The sequence below is a fragment of the Pseudorasbora parva genome, chromosome 9, assembly GCF_024679245.1.
Source record: "Pseudorasbora parva isolate DD20220531a chromosome 9, ASM2467924v1, whole genome shotgun sequence".
NCBI classification, from domain to species: Eukaryota; Metazoa; Chordata; class Actinopteri; order Cypriniformes; family Gobionidae; genus Pseudorasbora; species Pseudorasbora parva.
In genome coordinates this window covers 11,104,680-11,121,079 of record NC_090180.1, presented here as the reverse complement: position 1 = coordinate 11,121,079, position 16,400 = coordinate 11,104,680, and the positions used below count along the sequence as shown (strand labels likewise).

The 16,400-nt window shown below is 36.4% G+C and overlaps 1 protein-coding gene across 3 annotated transcripts; it reads right to left on the bottom strand.

The window, feature by feature from the left end:
- Positions 1-324: 324 nt before the first annotated feature.
- septin2 (septin 2) lies at positions 325-11,819 on the bottom strand. 3 transcript variants are annotated; one of them, XM_067453884.1, is made up of 13 exons: positions 11,699-11,819; positions 10,471-10,512; positions 10,183-10,297; positions 8,452-8,538; positions 8,151-8,274; positions 6,157-6,291; positions 5,891-6,008; positions 5,707-5,808; positions 4,828-4,973; positions 3,983-4,105; positions 2,125-2,185; positions 1,939-2,027; positions 325-1,413 (listed from the first exon to the last, which is right to left on the bottom strand). In XM_067453884.1, exons 2-12 carry the CDS (start codon positions 10,492-10,494, stop codon positions 1,947-1,949), a joined length of 1,116 nt encoding a protein of 371 aa, XP_067309985.1. In that variant the 5' UTR covers positions 10,495-10,512; positions 11,699-11,819; the 3' UTR covers positions 325-1,413; positions 1,939-1,946. The 3 variants fall into 3 exon arrangements, with proteins under 3 accessions (XP_067309985.1, XP_067309986.1, XP_067309984.1); XM_067453885.1 differs by having other exon boundaries at positions 4,022-4,105; XM_067453883.1 differs by lacking the exons at positions 325-1,413; positions 1,939-2,027; positions 2,125-2,185 and adding an exon at positions 3,214-3,695 and having other exon boundaries at positions 3,918-4,105.
- Between the last annotated feature and the right edge of the window lie 4,581 nt (positions 11,820-16,400).

Sequence of the window (16,400 nt, the reverse complement as noted above, 5' to 3'; positions counted from 1 at the left end):
ACACACTGTCCTCATCTGAGCTCGAGCCCGTTAATCCTCGTACTGTCAACAGGCCAGTTCTCTCACGCCTACACACTTTCAATATTACATAACCTATTTTGATTCGGAAAGAACGATATTACTTCGAAATACTTCAGGGTCTTCACCGGTACAATGGTTTCTTTGTTTCACGACCTCTAGTGGCCATTGAGAATTATTGTTTTTAATTAGTCAGCAAGTAAAGAGAAAAAGGCCATCCCACCATTTTGACAAATACGTCCTGCTATAAATCACCAGCAAATTGATAACTTAACAACCAAAAAGAAAAAACGCTAACTCCCAAAACTGTTTTAATACAAAATTTATTACAAGATGATAGACAATAATGGTTTAATAGAAAGTTCTCAAGTGAAACATTAAAACTGGAATGTGGGCAACTGCTTTTTTCATGACCAAATATGGAAAGTAAAGCTCAACTGTTTAAGAGACTCAAGACTTCTATTTGCTTTTTGTGTAACAGATATAAAACCCACATTTCAGGTGTTATTTAATTGTAACATGAATCAGAATTTATTTATATATGATGGAAATTTGCTTTAACCACAGGAATAAGAAGAAAGTTAGCCATAGATCCCTAAAGAAGGTGAAAATTCAGCATGCATCAAGGTCAAAGAGCACAAAAGTAGATTTCAATGTATCCAAACGTCACTCCACTAAGGAAATTTTACATTGCACTTAAACCAGAACAATTTCTGAAAGTAAATACATGACCGTATCCACTCAGGTTGGTACAAATAAAAATAAGCATAATGAGCACTAACATCAGAGAAAAGCTTATTTTTCTTCATTAGACAGCATAGGGAATGAATCATAGGTCACAGTATAATGTTTTGCATCCGTTAGGGGACCATTCAACTGAACAGCAAATATATTTCAAGACTTCATGCAGGGACGAGAGAAAAAACCTCCTGAACAGGAACAGCGATCTCTCTGGCAATACTTACAAACAGTATAAAATGATTTCTCCAAAAGCATGGTGCTACAACTGCCATTGTGACGCTCAAATTCAACAGCTGCTTGTATTTTCACAGTGTTTGTTTAGAGCTACACTGCTACTAAAGCTGCTCTACAGAGTTTGACTCTTGTAACAGGAAAAAAAACACTTTTACTTAATTACTGATGGTTGTTCTTCATTTTTGGTTACCGGAACAGAAAAAAAAAAATGTATATTAGCAACAGTATTTGAATAAAATGAGGAAAAAAAGTTAACACTGCTTAAAAAATTAGGGGAAACCATTATACAAGATTGAAAGAAACTAAGAAAATGTCAAGCAAGATGAAATGAGGACCAGTCGCTCTTCTTTCTCCACATTTAGCAACACTTCCTCTTCTCGTTCTGTCTGACTGGATCAAGCTCGAATCACAAATCAGCATCTATAAGAAACACAAACAAGCTCCCTAATTGCATATTTAATACCATAAATAAATTGACAATTTTCTGGAATTATATTTTAAAATTTATACGAGGTAAAAATATCAAATCTAACAACAAATGTTGAAGAGCAGCTCAGATCGCAGAACTGCTTCTACATAATGTGTCAGGGACAACCGTGAGCACTGATTTAATGTTTTTTGAAGACCTCAACTTCTGCAACAGCAAAAAAATTAATTCACTAAGAAAATACATTTGTCTACATTACAATTTAGAGTGACCCGTTATCAGAGATGGCTATGTACAAGTAATTTATTTCGGAAATGTATATATACACAAATCACGCAGTTAGCTAACAATGTATAATTTAAGGCAGAAGCAATGAGCTCATTGAAGTAACATAATTGTGGACATAATGATTATAATATATGGAAATGTAGCATTGGTGCATGTTGATTCAGATAAGATTCAAAATCCAAAATAAGGCACGGCTTGCTTTAATGTCTGTGCTTGTAATGTGCTCTTACCGTGTTTCTCACAGGTGTGGGCTGTCCTCATCTCCCTGCTTCTGCATCTGCGCCTGCATCTTAGCGATCATCTCCTGCATCCGCCTCAGCTGAGAGACACACAAACACAAATCACACAATGACCTTCACACTCAAGCAGTCGTGTTTATAAGCGTTCTGCTTGCGTTTGGTTTTGAGAGACCGTACCTCAGCCTCCTTCTCCTGCAAGATCATATCCTTGTCCATTTCCTCCGGCTCCGGACCCTTCCTGCGCAACACAAGGCAGGTGTAAAGAGACACACGCAGTTTAATAAATGATCATTTATGATACAGATCTCACAATTACTTTACCCAGCTGGCAAAACAAAATTACTAGGGCTGTCAAATGCGGCAAAATTCTAATTGAAATAAACGTCATGCAACTTAAGTCAATTATTCTGAATTAACTGCATTTCGATATTTGCTGAGAAAATAAATTTAGATAATAATAGTAATACTTTAAATAAAAATTTTGTATTGTAGATACATATATAACAAATTTAATTGCTCTGATGAAGGAAAATAATAGGATAACAGACTAAATGTATTTAATTTTTAATAGTGATATATATATATATATATATATATATATATATATATATATATATATATATATGATACAGCTGCAAGTAAGTATTTGAACACCTGTCTATATGCTAGAATTCTGACCCTCGAATACCTGTTAGTCTGCCTTTAATATGTCCACTTCCACTCCATTTATTATCCTAAATTAGATGCACCTGTTTGAGGTCGTTAGCTGCATAAAGACACCTGTCCACCCCATACAATCAGTAAGAATTCAACTACTAACATGGCCAAGACCAAAGAGCTGTCCAAAGACACTAGAGACAAAATTGTACACCTCCACAAGGCTGGAAAGGGCTATGGGGAAATAGCCACCTAGCCAGTCTCCAAACCTAAACCCAATAGAGAATCTTTGGAAGGAGCTCAAACTCTGTGTTTCTCAGCGACAGGCCAGAAACCTGACTGATCTAGAGAAGTTATGTGTGGAGGAGTGGGCCAAAATCCCTCCTGTGTGTGCAAACCTGGTGAAAAACAGTCAACGTTTGATCACTGTGATTGCAAACAAAGGCTAATGTATATTAACATTGATTTTCTCAGGTGTTTCATACAAATAAATAGTTTTAAAAATCCTACACTGTGATTTCTGGATTATTTTTTTTAGATTAGGTCTCTCACATAAAACCTACGATGACAATTTGGACCCCTCTATGATTTCTAAGTGGGAGAAATTGTAAAATAGCAGGGCGTTCAAATACTTACTTTCCTCACTGTGTGTATATATTGAATTTAAAATGTAAGTGGTCCAATGATAGGAATATAATAAGAGGGACTTAAATTGTTTATTTTCTGCTAATTTTGAAAAAGATTTAAAAAAAAACATTAAATGACAGCCCTGGAAATTACACGGCAGATTTACATTGTGATTCAACAAAAACTGTATAAGTAAGCAACCAGCAGAGTGTTTTGCGGTGCAGAGTTTAGGCATGATGAGAAAGACAAAACCAAGTTAGTAGTGCAAGCGTGTAATAAGCTGAGCAGAAAGTTACGGAAGTTGAGCATTTGTGTGAGCGAGAGTGAAATCGAGTCTGTTAGCAGTGCTAGCGTCAGGCTGAAGGATAGGTGGAGCTGTGACTGAGCTCCAAAAAGTACCTCCCCCTGTCCCCTCCTATCCTCTGATGAACACAGATCCCACAGCTTGCTGCAGATCCATGAGACTGAGTCAACACAACACACATTACAACTGAAGCTTTCGTCTCGAGTACGTATATGGAAGACAGTTTATTCAACTTAAAAAAAAGCTGCTCTTCTTTTTCTATTTCTGTTTATATGCATTTTTAGCAAAAATGAGAAGTGACTATGAAAAGTTGTGCTATTTAAATACATCTGCTTAGTCCTGACAGTGTCAGGATATTCAAATAATCTGCGACTAAACTCACAAAGCTCTGCTTTTTCATGGAGGTTGAGGGAGGAGGTGGAGAAAGACAGGCAGAGCAGTACGTACGCAGGCGACAGAGGCAGAATGTAACCATGGGAAGACAACCTGCCGCCCCGTTTGAGGCGCTCTGAGCGGAAGTTCTCATAGTGAAGGTCCTGAGTGACTTCCTGCAGGTCCTGCATGTGGGTGCTGCACAGATTGCAATAATCATCATTAGACAATAACGACAGTGATAAATTACATTATCCTTGAATGAAAATGAGGCTGAGAGGGACAGAATTTTACTGTTTAAAGGTACAACTCGTTTTTTTTTCTTCAGCATTACATTTTGTCATGGCATACATATTGTTTATGGCAGCAGCCATATCACCCTGTAGCCCACGACTAGTTTCCCACTGAAGCGAAGCAGGGTTGAGCCTAATCAGTGCCTGGATGGGAGACCAACTGGGAAAACTAGGTAGCTGCTGCTAGAGGTGTTAGTGAAGCCAGCGGGGGGTGCTCACCCTGTGGTCTGCGTGGGTCCTAACACCCCAGTATAGTGATGATGAGGACACTATACTGTCAAAGAGCACTGTCCTTCGGATGAGATATTAAACCGAGATCCTGACTTTCTGTGGATATTAAAAAAAAACAGGATGTCCTTTGGAAAAAGAGTAGGGGTGTAACCCTGGCATCCTGGCCAAATTTGCCCATTAGCCTCTGTTCATCATGGCCTCGTAATCATCCCTCTCCTGATTGGCTTCATCACTCTGTCTGCTCTCTATCAAGCTGGTGTGTGGTGAGTCTTCTAGCAATATGGCTGCCGTCGCATCATCCAGGTGGATGCTGCACATTCCTCGCAACCTCATTTTCATTTGTGTAAAATCAATAGTTTTAGAACATTACACAGCAGATAGCTTAATGTTATTTACATTAGCATGGTGCGAAGTTTAAGGAAGTCGTTGTGTTCTGGGTTTTCCACCTCCACCACGCCCCATGGATACAAACGGCCTCTCACTTTCTTCCCTTTAGCCTCAATCTGCTGATTGGATCCTACCACGGCAAACGGTATGCTGGCCTACAACAGAAAGACCAAATGAAACTTAGAACAGAATGCAGCCTAACTTGGACAGATAGTTCGGTTTCCTTCTTTTCAGTAGAGGACTAAAAATATTGTGGACTTCCGTGTTCCTCAAATAAAGATTCAAACGGCCATGAATCAGTGAATCGATCAATGATTCAGATCGCCAATGTCACATGATTTCAGCAGTTTGGCTCACGTGAGCCAAACTGCTGAAATCACGTGACATTGGCTATCCGAATCATTGATCGATCCACTGCATATGCTCTGGGACTAAAATATAAAATCTTAAACTGTGTTCCGAAAATGAACGGAGGTCTTACGGGTGTGGAACGACATTAGGGCGAGTCATTAATGACATCAATTTCATTTTAGGGTGAACTCACCCTTTAAAGAAATATTTCTGGTTATTATTAATGTTGAAAACAGTGAAATCTGATGAATAGAAAGTTCAGAAGAACAGCATTTATTTTAAACAATATTTAGTTACACTGTTGTCTTTAATCGATTTAATGTGTTTGTTGAATAAAAGTATTAAGAAATTCTATAAAAATCTTGACCACACTTTTAAATGGTAATGCACGGTGCTTGAGTTTTTTTCAAACTACATTTCTGCTTTTCTGTTCTATATAAAAAAGACGCACAGGCTTGGAACGAGAGGGGGAAAAAAACACAATTTTAAAGTTACAGTCTCTTTAAATTAAATGAAAAAAAAAGAAAACCCACACACCTTGAGAATCCTGGTCTGCTCTTTAAAATCTTCATCCTCATCAGACTCAGCATCAGGGAGGTGATAGATCTTAATGCCGTGCTCATCAATTTCATCCAGAATCTAGAGCACATAAAGAGATCCATATAGCCAACAAGCCAAACTTATGATCCATCCATGTCTAGAAAGATATCTGAATACTTACTCTGCGCTTGAGTCTCTCTCTCTCCTTCAGCGTCAGCGTATCTGCTTTAGCAATAACAGGAACAACATTCACTTTGTTGTGAATGGCCTTCATGAATTGGACATCTAGAGGCTTCAGTCTACAAAATTGAAGTATGAGACAAGAAAATCAGCCATTTAAATCCAGACAAGAACTATGTGAACACAAACTCACACCTATGACAGTGGAAGATAAATTAAAAAGCTTAGGTAAATTAAAAAGCTCAGCCAAGTGGACATCAATCTCACCCGTGACCCAGAGGGGAAATGAAGTAGAAGCAGCAGTGCACACGGTTGTCCACAATGTGCCTGCGGTTGAGTCCACTCTCGTCATGTAGGTAGCGTTCAAACTGGTCATCGATGTACGCGATAATGGTGTTAAAACTGTCCAGGAAAAGAGTTCATGTGAAATACAGATTTTAACCGCTCCATCAAAACACATCTTAAAAAATTTGCAGCACAAACTGTATGAATGATCAGGGATCTTCATCTTTAACCATTTAAACAACAGTTAAAGTATAAAGTATTACAAGCATGTAAAAAGAAAAATCCCTGCGGAAAAAAATGAATAGAAAAAATACTTTCAGAAACAATGGCGCTGAAAAAAAGTGCTTTGGGCACTGTTGCACTCTATAACATTTATGTAAAAACATGAAAAATGCCCAGGTCTTCAAGTAAAAAGGCTGAAGCGATTTTAACACACATTGTAGTGATGTACTTTGTACAAAACCAGGGCATTAAAATGTCAATTATCGCTTGTATAAGAGTTATGTGAGGGCATGCATTTCCTTTTTCAGACATGAGCAATGGAATATCTTCTCTTTGCTGTTTTTGCGCTCAAGTGGGTCAGGGAGCAGTCAGGAAGAGGTCACACATGTTTCCTGTCTCACCACTTCCACACTAGCAGAACAGCATTCCCAGAGCTCAAGAAAAGAAAAAAAACACCTCTTCCTTCATTCCTCCATTGCACTCTCTAGTCTTCATGTCTCCTACCAAAGACCGTTCCAAATACACTATCAAGTGTCTCGTGTCAACCAAAGTTCTCTTAAAGAGAAATTTTACCCAAATTAAATCTACTAATCTACTCACCATCCCAGATGTTTAAAACCTTATTCAGTTGAACACAAAAGAGGATTTCATTAAGACAATCCAACTTTGTGAATAAAATATGTTTCAAGATTCGTGTTAGTGAGATTAGTTTTTAAAGAAATTGTTCATTTTACTCAGCAAGGATGCATAAAAATAATCTTACGTGAGTAAAGACATTTAAATGTTATATTTTTTTCCTGAAAAAAAGTATCAAATTCCCACAAAAATATTAGGCAGCACAACCATATTCAACAGTGATAATACTAAGAAATGTTTCTTGAGCACCAAATCAGTATATTAAAATGATTTCTGAAGTTGTGAAACCAAAGACTGGCATAATGATGCTGAAAATGCAGCTTTGCCATCACAGGAATAAATGACATTTGAAAATATATTAAACAAGAAACAATTCTTTTAAAGGTGCAGTGTGTAATATTTACGAGGATATATCTACAGAAATGTATATAATATACATAACTATATTTTCAATGGTGTATAAATACCTTACATAATGAACAGTTATGTTTTTATTACCTTAGAATGAGCCATATCTATCTACATACACCATGGGTGACCTTCCAGTGAAGTGAAATATTTTGCACTGCCATGTTTCTACAGTAGCCCTAAAGGGACAAACTTCTCTACAGAGCACTAGCTACTCTCTGCTGTCTCAGATGACGACATCTTTGTCCTGTTTTGGCCACCGTAGCTTCTCTATGTGCTTCGAAAGGGAAGGGGTGAGCAGTGGATGGTTGTAATCTCTGCTAAAAATTACACAGTTCACCTTTAAGTTGTAATATTTCACAATGAATGTTTTAATGTATTTTTGATCAGATAATTGTAGCCTTGGTGAGCATAAGTGACCCACAATTTTGAATGTTACATATAGTAAGTGCAAGTGAATGGACACCAAACCATCCCAGTAAACATATAAGAAAAATAGCAATGTTTTAAACTTCAACATGGAAATCCATTCTCTTGAATTACATGGACTCACAGAGATGAGAGAATGGAAGACATTTTTTGGGTTAATTGTCCCTTTAAATAAAGAGCATTAATTGGGAAATGAAGCCAAATCCACACAATATGTATGATGACTTTATGTGATCTGAGCATATTTGAGCATTTTTAATAACCATCAAAGCATTCCTCACCAGTCCTGGCTGTTGATGGCGTCACCATACCCAGGCGTGTCGACCACAGTGAGACGCAGCTTCACTCCGCGCTCCTCGATCTCCACCGTTGAGGCCTCGATCTGCACCGTGCGCTCAATTTTCTCTGTACAACAAGAGCACATGTAGAAGATTCATCAGACAAGACTCAGAAAAAAAAGGTCATGGTCCTACCTCATAAATATCTGGCCACTATTTTTTGCCCTTCCCCATTATAATGTTTAAAAACCTGAACAATATTTTATAACAGCTGATGTAATTTCATCAGTGTTGAAACTCTCACCTGCTGCACCAGGAATGACCCTCTCTGGGTAGAGATCAGTGAGGAACAAGCTGTTGATAAGCGTGGATTTCCCCAAACCCGACTCACCTGAAAACAGCAGAAGTATTAATGAACAAAAATGATATTATCATATCAAATACAAAAACACTTTGACAGGCAGATTGTATTTCCCTTCACAACTATTGAACAGCATAATGTCAAAGCAAACATTATGGACTTCAGTGTTTTTTTGCAATCTGCTCCTCAAGTCAGTGTTTTTTTTTCTTCGTCCATAGCTAAGTCAAGCTGTCTTCCATTATTTGCTGAAGCTGTGCAGCAGCGAAAGGGCTCGCAGACGAGCTTCTGCATTCCTCTGTAATTTATTTTAAGACTATGGGATGACTGTACAATGGCCTCTGCTGAGCGGGCAGCTCCTGGCCACCCTCCCCCCACAGCAGATCTCATTTGTGTGTCAACAGCTGTACACATATGCACACACACAGGGCTAAGGGGAGAGTCCAGTAGCCTTAAAAAAAAAAAACAATTCATCAGCGCTGTGCTGCTGCCAAACACTTTTGTTCCCACAGTCACTTTCACTACACAATAACCATTCAATCATAAAAAGTTTCCATCTACAAAAATATAAAGTTTTCCCTTCACTGAGGTTTCTAAAATGTGACATTTCCCCATATGTTCATATACAGATTTGTATTAATCCTGCCTGTCGTACTTCAGAAGTCGTGATTACAAGCTTGTAGTGTTTAAGTGCTTTGACACTGGTTTATCATTGCCTATTAATTGGGAAAATCTTATATGATATTTAGCATCCCATTCATTGACAAATATTTACTGCACTATTTAGAGTCAGCTTGCTGATGATTCTTGAATTTTGGTCAAATACTGGTTATTTTTGCTGTGCATGCAAGGTTCAAAGCTAAGGATTTTTTTACTGGCCCATTCGGGACCAGTAAAAAATCTAATTAGAGCCTATATATTTGTGAAGTAATCCATTGACACTCTTTGCAAACAATATTTTATTTACAAATATGCACACATTTTTATATATATATATATATATATATATATATAGTCATAATAATAATTAATTACATTTATATAGCGCTTTTCAAGGCACTCAAAGCGCTTTACATAGAAGAGGGGAATCTCCTCAACCACCACTATATAAATAGTCATGCCTCACTACATTCAGTTATGAATGAATGACATCATTTAAATTATAGCATATTTTCAATTGAAAATTGCATTAAAAGTTGAGTAGTTTGCATCACTTTATGTTACATATCCATTGTAAAAGTTGTCAAATATTAAATGTTTAGCTACGTATATCTTGTCTTATCATGCACGTTTTCACTGTAAAAACTAAAAGTGTCGCTTTGGAATTTACACTCTTAAATCCAGCAATAACTTTTCATATGGTATTTTCATTCAAGGTTATATATTAATTTAGAAAAAAATGTAACCTGCGATATGCCCTTTAAGCCCCACCTTCTATGATCTGACTGGCCATTATTTTGACATTGTGGTATTAGACCAGCCTGAAATATATCTTTTTTTTAACGGTCTGTCAACAAACAACAAACAGTGTGGTACGTAATGGAGAACAACATTAATATATATTGCTCATATATCTCAAATATATATATAAACAAAAAAAAATGTTCAAAAGACTCATTGGTGTTTATTGGTAATATTTCCAAGTTGATTAGGTACACTCAAATCAATGCTACTTACCCACCACCATGAGAGTGAACTCAAAGCCCTTCTTCACTGATTTCCGGTGTACCTGGTTTGGCAAATTCGCAAACCCCACATACCCAGGAGTCTCTGGGTTTGTAAACTGTCCCTGCTGATCTCAAGAAAACAGAACAATCTATGAACACACGGATTCAAAAAACATCTATGATACTTTTTGATTCTCTTAAATGCAATTGAATTCTGAAATCTACCATTTCGTTGCACATCAATCTCCACATAAATCTAAAACCAACGACATCCATCCGTCAGCGCTCATTTCCTTACCTTCAGTTTTTCAGCTTGAGACATTTTGAGCTCGAACCAAACCTGCAAAAATATTTTTTTGAAACCAGGCTTGCAATATGGATGTAACAACATTACACGAGAGAACAAATTAAAGTGTTAAGAAATTTAATGACCTTTGTGTCTCAGAACAAGCTGAACTTACATGCACAAGAAAACTGTTGTTAAAGAGAAAGGTTTCACAGCGCTACATGAACAGGAAGTCAGTTCGTGTCTGCGAGCATCAGTCTCACCACAAACCTGCACCAGCCATTTTACATTAACCAGTAAGAGCACTAAAATCAAGGCCTTGTTTACTCATTTTAATTTAAAGAGCTTAAAATGAGTACTTTGGTTATATTATATTTATATTACTTTCATATATTTTATATGTTTGTTGAATGCAGTGGAAGAAGAAAAAAACTCATGATGTGGTCTTTGAAAATAAGTTATGAGCATATGAATATTGTTGTGGAACACTGGAAAGTCAAATAGGCTGAGAATCACTGGTTTAGACGCATATATTCATGTTGTGGAAAAAATTGGTTGAGGCACAGTTGGGACTCTTACATGATGAAATGCCCCAGACATAACTTAATGATAAGAACTCTGGGGGAGACAGAGATAATATAAATAAATAGAAATCAAACATGCAGACACTGAGGAATACGATTCTTCATATTTAACACGAAATGAGATGAAAAGAAGGACTCTCTATTTAGAGATAACGATAGTTTGTTCGGTAAGTTAATCAGAACATAGTACACTTTTTAATAATCAGCAGACGTAACGTTACATTATAATACCTGAAATGGTTAGTATTGATAGTATGAAATCAATGCGTTTTATTCGTACAGTAACGTTATAGCTATTTTAAAGTAACGTTACATATTGTTTAAAGCAGCTTTAAGTTCCACGAAACAGCGCCTCAGTTCCTCCAGTAAGCAAACAGAAAACGACTTTAGACAGGGAAAACACATTCTTAAGATTGTCGAGGAAAAAGTAGTGCACAACAAGTCCTTATTGTTGTCGTAGGATGATGTAGGACTGTGAAGTTTGATTTCTTTCTCACGCACTAGTGACACACCTCTGTTAACGGATCTCATTCAACGGAGGTTACGAGTGGAGTGAGTGAAACGCTAATCTTCAGAGAAGCAGAAGTCACGCATCGGATAAAACCTGACCTGTTTTTGAGGCACTGAAATTAATTGGATAAAACGAGTAGATATACCTTTCAGAAGCGGAAAATCTTGACTTCGGTACCGCAGGGGGTTGAGGAGACCAACAGCCCAAATTCCTGAGATTCCGGAACTCTCACTGACGCCGCCAGTAAAGCACAAATGTGAAGTAAGAAACGATAAAGTAATGTAGTTACAAAATAAAAGCCCCAATAGGTCTCAGAATTTATCCACAAAACAGTCTTATTTAAATTATTAAAAAAATTATCTCTTTATTTTATTCTATTATTTTCTTGATTGCTTTTTTTAATATTTTTGCACTAAATTTAGTTCTAAATGTTTTTTCAACAGCTGTTTCTTTAACAAAAATATTATTTCAGTCAATTATTTGGATGTCCGGATTTCATATCCCAAATTTCAATGATAACTAATATAATTAAATACAGTTAACATACAGTCTTTTAAAAATCTAATGCATCAAATTAGATCGGAACAGATCTTCTGAATCTCACAGATACAAAATTAGCAGTGTTCTCTTGTGATAAATGGTGGACAGTTGGTTATTATAATTTTCAGACACAGAGATCAAACATCACAGCATTTACAGGAAAGCAATGAAAATATTTGAATTAATTAGTATTTTCTTGGAATTGTTTTTAAAATATCAATTTAATGTATGCATACATATGCATACCTACAAATGCCAATAAATAGCAATACTTCAATGATGATTACATTTTTTCTTTCATGAGTAAATGTAATAGGCTATTAACAGTTCCCTCAAACTGCCCATTTGTAAAGTCTAATTTAACCATCTTATAGTTTATACATTAGAATATCTCATTTGCTGAAGATTGTATCATTCTCTCACCACACAAAAATGTCTCATAAGACAGAAAATTGAATTCAAAAACTGCTTTTACATTTTCTAAATATTTTCACATTCAAAAACTGCATGTACGTTTTCTAAACATTTTCACATTCAAAAACTGCATGTACGTTTTCTAAACATTTTCTTTCATTAGCAAAACCTTATAAAAAGCAAGAAAAATTCCATGATGCGCAGCTTCTGTTAAAGCAAAAAATAAAGGTAGTGAAAATAAATATGACCTTCTGGGTTAAATATTTAACTATAATGGCATGGCACTGATATGTACACCACCAAAGAACTGCATCTCTGTATTCTTTGTATATACCCCCCATTAACTCATACTGAGTAAGTATTGCAATGCTTACAGGGCAACTTTCACGTAAAAGCTCGGTTTAATTTGCTGTAGCACATTTGAAATCTTTAGCCTGCATTTAGTGCTTCTGGCAGAAATGTCTTATTGCAAATGTCTCTAACTGACTGCTGACTGCTGTGATTTGGGGCTTGCAGATAGGCAGGCAATAATGTCTCCCAGCTTTATCTGTAGTATTAATTTCACAGACGCTAGAGTGGCTAGGGATAGATCATGACACCTCAGGATTTGAGCTGTCTCCTTCACTCCTCCAATACATTTTACCACTAATATTTCCATGAAAGACTATTAAAGCAAAGCTTGACTTCTCTTAAATATGATTAAAATAAGCACAAGCTTTATCCCCCAGAGCAGAGGAAATCTGTAGGATTGCTCTGGAAGAGGTTTTCAAAATGCACCGCTTGAAGGTGTCACGAGCTCTTTACCACACCAGTAATGGTCAGAGGTTTTATTTCATGCTTAAATATCTACTTATTGCTTGAAATAATTTGGAGTAATATTTAGACATACCTGTGAATATAAAAAAGTCTACCCCTGTTAAACAGCATGCTTTTTATGTAAAAATTAAACAAATGCAACTCATATCTGAAGTTTTGCACCTTAAATGTATGTATATGCAATGCCACTGAAAACCAAAGTGGCACATTTCAAAGAAAAGATAAATCAATAAAGAATATTGGAATAACACTGCATAAGTGTGCACACCCCTGAACTAGTTTTAATATGTGTAGACTATACCTTTCAATGGCTTTTCTTTCTTAAGCACTGCTTATAAATGACTTTTTACATGATATTTAAAAGAAATTGTATAATGGTATACATACTTTTTACCTGCTGAAATGGTCAAATATAAATATTACATGTATGATTACTTATTACTAAGCATAAACCAATTACAGCATGTTCCAATCACTTTCATGGCCACAGGTGTATAAAATAAAATAAGGACTAGGCATGCAAACGCTTCTACAAACATTTGTGAAAAAATGGGTCACTCTCAAGAGCTCAGTGAATTCAAGTGTGGTAACATCCAGGTTGCCACCTGTGCAATAAGTCAATTCATTGAATTTTCTCAATACTAAATATCCCATGGTCAACTGTTGTACATGGAAGCAATTGGGAACAACAGCAACTCAGCCACAAAGTCTTAGGCCACATAAAATCACAGAGTGGGGTCAGCGTATGGTGAGGCGCACAGTGCGCAGAAGTCGCCAGCTTTCTAGAGTCATAAACTACAGACCTCCATACTTCATGTGGCCTTCCGATTAGCTCAAGAACAGTACGTAGAGAGCTTCATGAAATAGGTTTCCATGGTCAAGCAGCTGCATCCAAGCCCTACATCACCAAGTGCAATGCAAAGCGTTGAATGTGGTGTAAAGCACACCAGCGCTGAACTCTAGAGTAGTGGAGATGTGTTCTCTGGAGTGACTAATCACATTTCTCTGTCTGGCAATCTGATGGACAAGTCTGGGTTTGGTGGTTGCAGGAGAACGGTACTTGCCTGACTACATTGTGCCAAGTGTAAAGTTTGGTGGAGGGGGAATTTTGGTGTGGGGATGTTTTTCAGGGGTTTGGGCTTGGTCCCTTAGTTTCAGAGGAAGGACCTCTTAATGCTTTAGCAGACCAAGACATTTTGGACAATTTCTTGCCCCCAACTTTGGGGATGGCCCCTTCCTGTTCCAACATGACTGCACATCAGTGCACAAAGCAAGGTCTATAAAGACATGGGTGAGCGAATTAAGTGTGGAAGAACTTGACTGGCCTGTATAGAGTCCTGACCTCCACGCAGAACAACTTTGGGATGAATTAGAGTGAAGGCCTTCTCAACCAACATCAGTGTCTGACCTCACAAATGTGATTCTAGAAGGGGGGGGGGGGGGGGCAACTCCATATTAAACCCTACGGTTAACAATGAAATTAGAAGTTTATGTGCATGTAAAGGCAGGCGTACCAAAACTTTTGTCAATATAGTGTCTGTGCCTTATATTTAGAGGTGTATGCAAAGCTCTTTTCATCCTTCTTGTCATTTGAGGCAATGAAAGAAAAAGCAGGATATAGATTTGATAGCTTTTATTATCTACCTGTAAAGGGCAAATAAAAAGCAATCAGTTTCACAGCATGACCAGTGCCCCCCTGTGTCAGAAATCCCTCAGTGCAGAAAATAAAATCTCATGCTGGACACAGCAAATCACTAGCTGTGCTCTCTCTCATTTATCTGAACAATTCACACAAGCAGTGGGCTCTAGACATACATTAGGAAGGTATCTTTTCCTTGACACGGAAAGATTATTCATGGTTAACATGCTTATCCATGGCCAGCATAGCTAGGCGTCTGCAGATGTTCCTTTTTGAACATAATGCAAAAACATTTCTTTAGACTTAAGTCATTCTCATCTACCTTGCATACTTAACAAATAAATATTGGTTTACATATAAAAAAAGGGTACATTTAGGACGTGCTGGCCAAACGATTAATCGCGATTAAACACATAAAAAATGTTTTTAGCCTACATAATGTGTAGGCCTACTATGTATAATTATTATGTATATACTGTATAAAAACACACACTTGCTTGTATGTATTTAAGTTTTTATTTATTTATATATAATATAAATTATATAAATATATACAGAACATCCTTCTATTAAAATATAATTATACACAGTATTAGGTAAACACAAACTTTTATTTTAGATGCGATTAATCATTTGACATCACCTTAATCAGTTTATGATAAAAACTAAAATCGGTCGTTATGTGAAGTATTGTTGTTTTTGAGACTTTAACACACCTTTTTTATTTCTAAATTCATATTGGGCATACTTGCATTTCTAACAGCATACTATAAAAGCACCAAAAAAAAAAAAAAAAAAAAAAAAACGATCTTTTAAAAACAAACCTTGATCTAGTGAGTAGTTCAGCTATAGCAAAGCAGGAAATTCATTTGATCGGCGTGACAAAAATATCACTCAAACAAAACTCAAATAAATTGTGATTGAATATTAAGTATTATATATAAATTTAATATAAATGTTTCTAAACTATTTTTTTTTACATAAATTAGGCTATATTAAAACTTTTTTTCATAGAATATCTAAAAACAATATCAATTCTGTTCAGATGCTAATATCAAATGCATCAAGAATGTAGCAGCATTTATTCATCAAATAATCTAAAACAGAATGTTCCTTATTCTTTTATGATTGTCGGGTTTTGTGAGCTCTAATTAATTGAGAGACTACATTAAATGTTTGCATACCTTCAGAAATCCATTCACTCGCAGGAGCATTTGAAATGAACTGACCAGGCAAGAATTCGGTGATTAAAAAGAAAAAGGGAATAGAAAATAAATTGTCACAGCATCTATATATAATTTCCCTTATGCATTCATAGCTTTTTAAGATAATATGTTGAGAGAGGGAAAAAAAAGTTTATGGACATGTTACGAGAATGGCATCTTTTGTGATACCGGTAATTAATCCAGCACCAAGGACAGCACTTACAGTGTCCTCG

Bases quoted from the DNA above. Each gene is read 5' to 3' on its own strand.
- septin2 (XM_067453883.1), bottom strand. From the start codon at position 10,494: ATGTCTCAAGCTGAAAAACTGAAG. The intron at 6,009-6,156 runs GTGAGATTGATG...TCAATTTTGTAG, and splicing joins ATTTCCCCTCTGGGTCACGG to ACTGAAGCCTCTAGATGTCC. The intron at 5,809-5,890 runs GTAAGTATTCAG...TATGTGCTCTAG, and splicing joins GAGAGAGACTCAAGCGCAGA to ATTCTGGATGAAATTGATGA.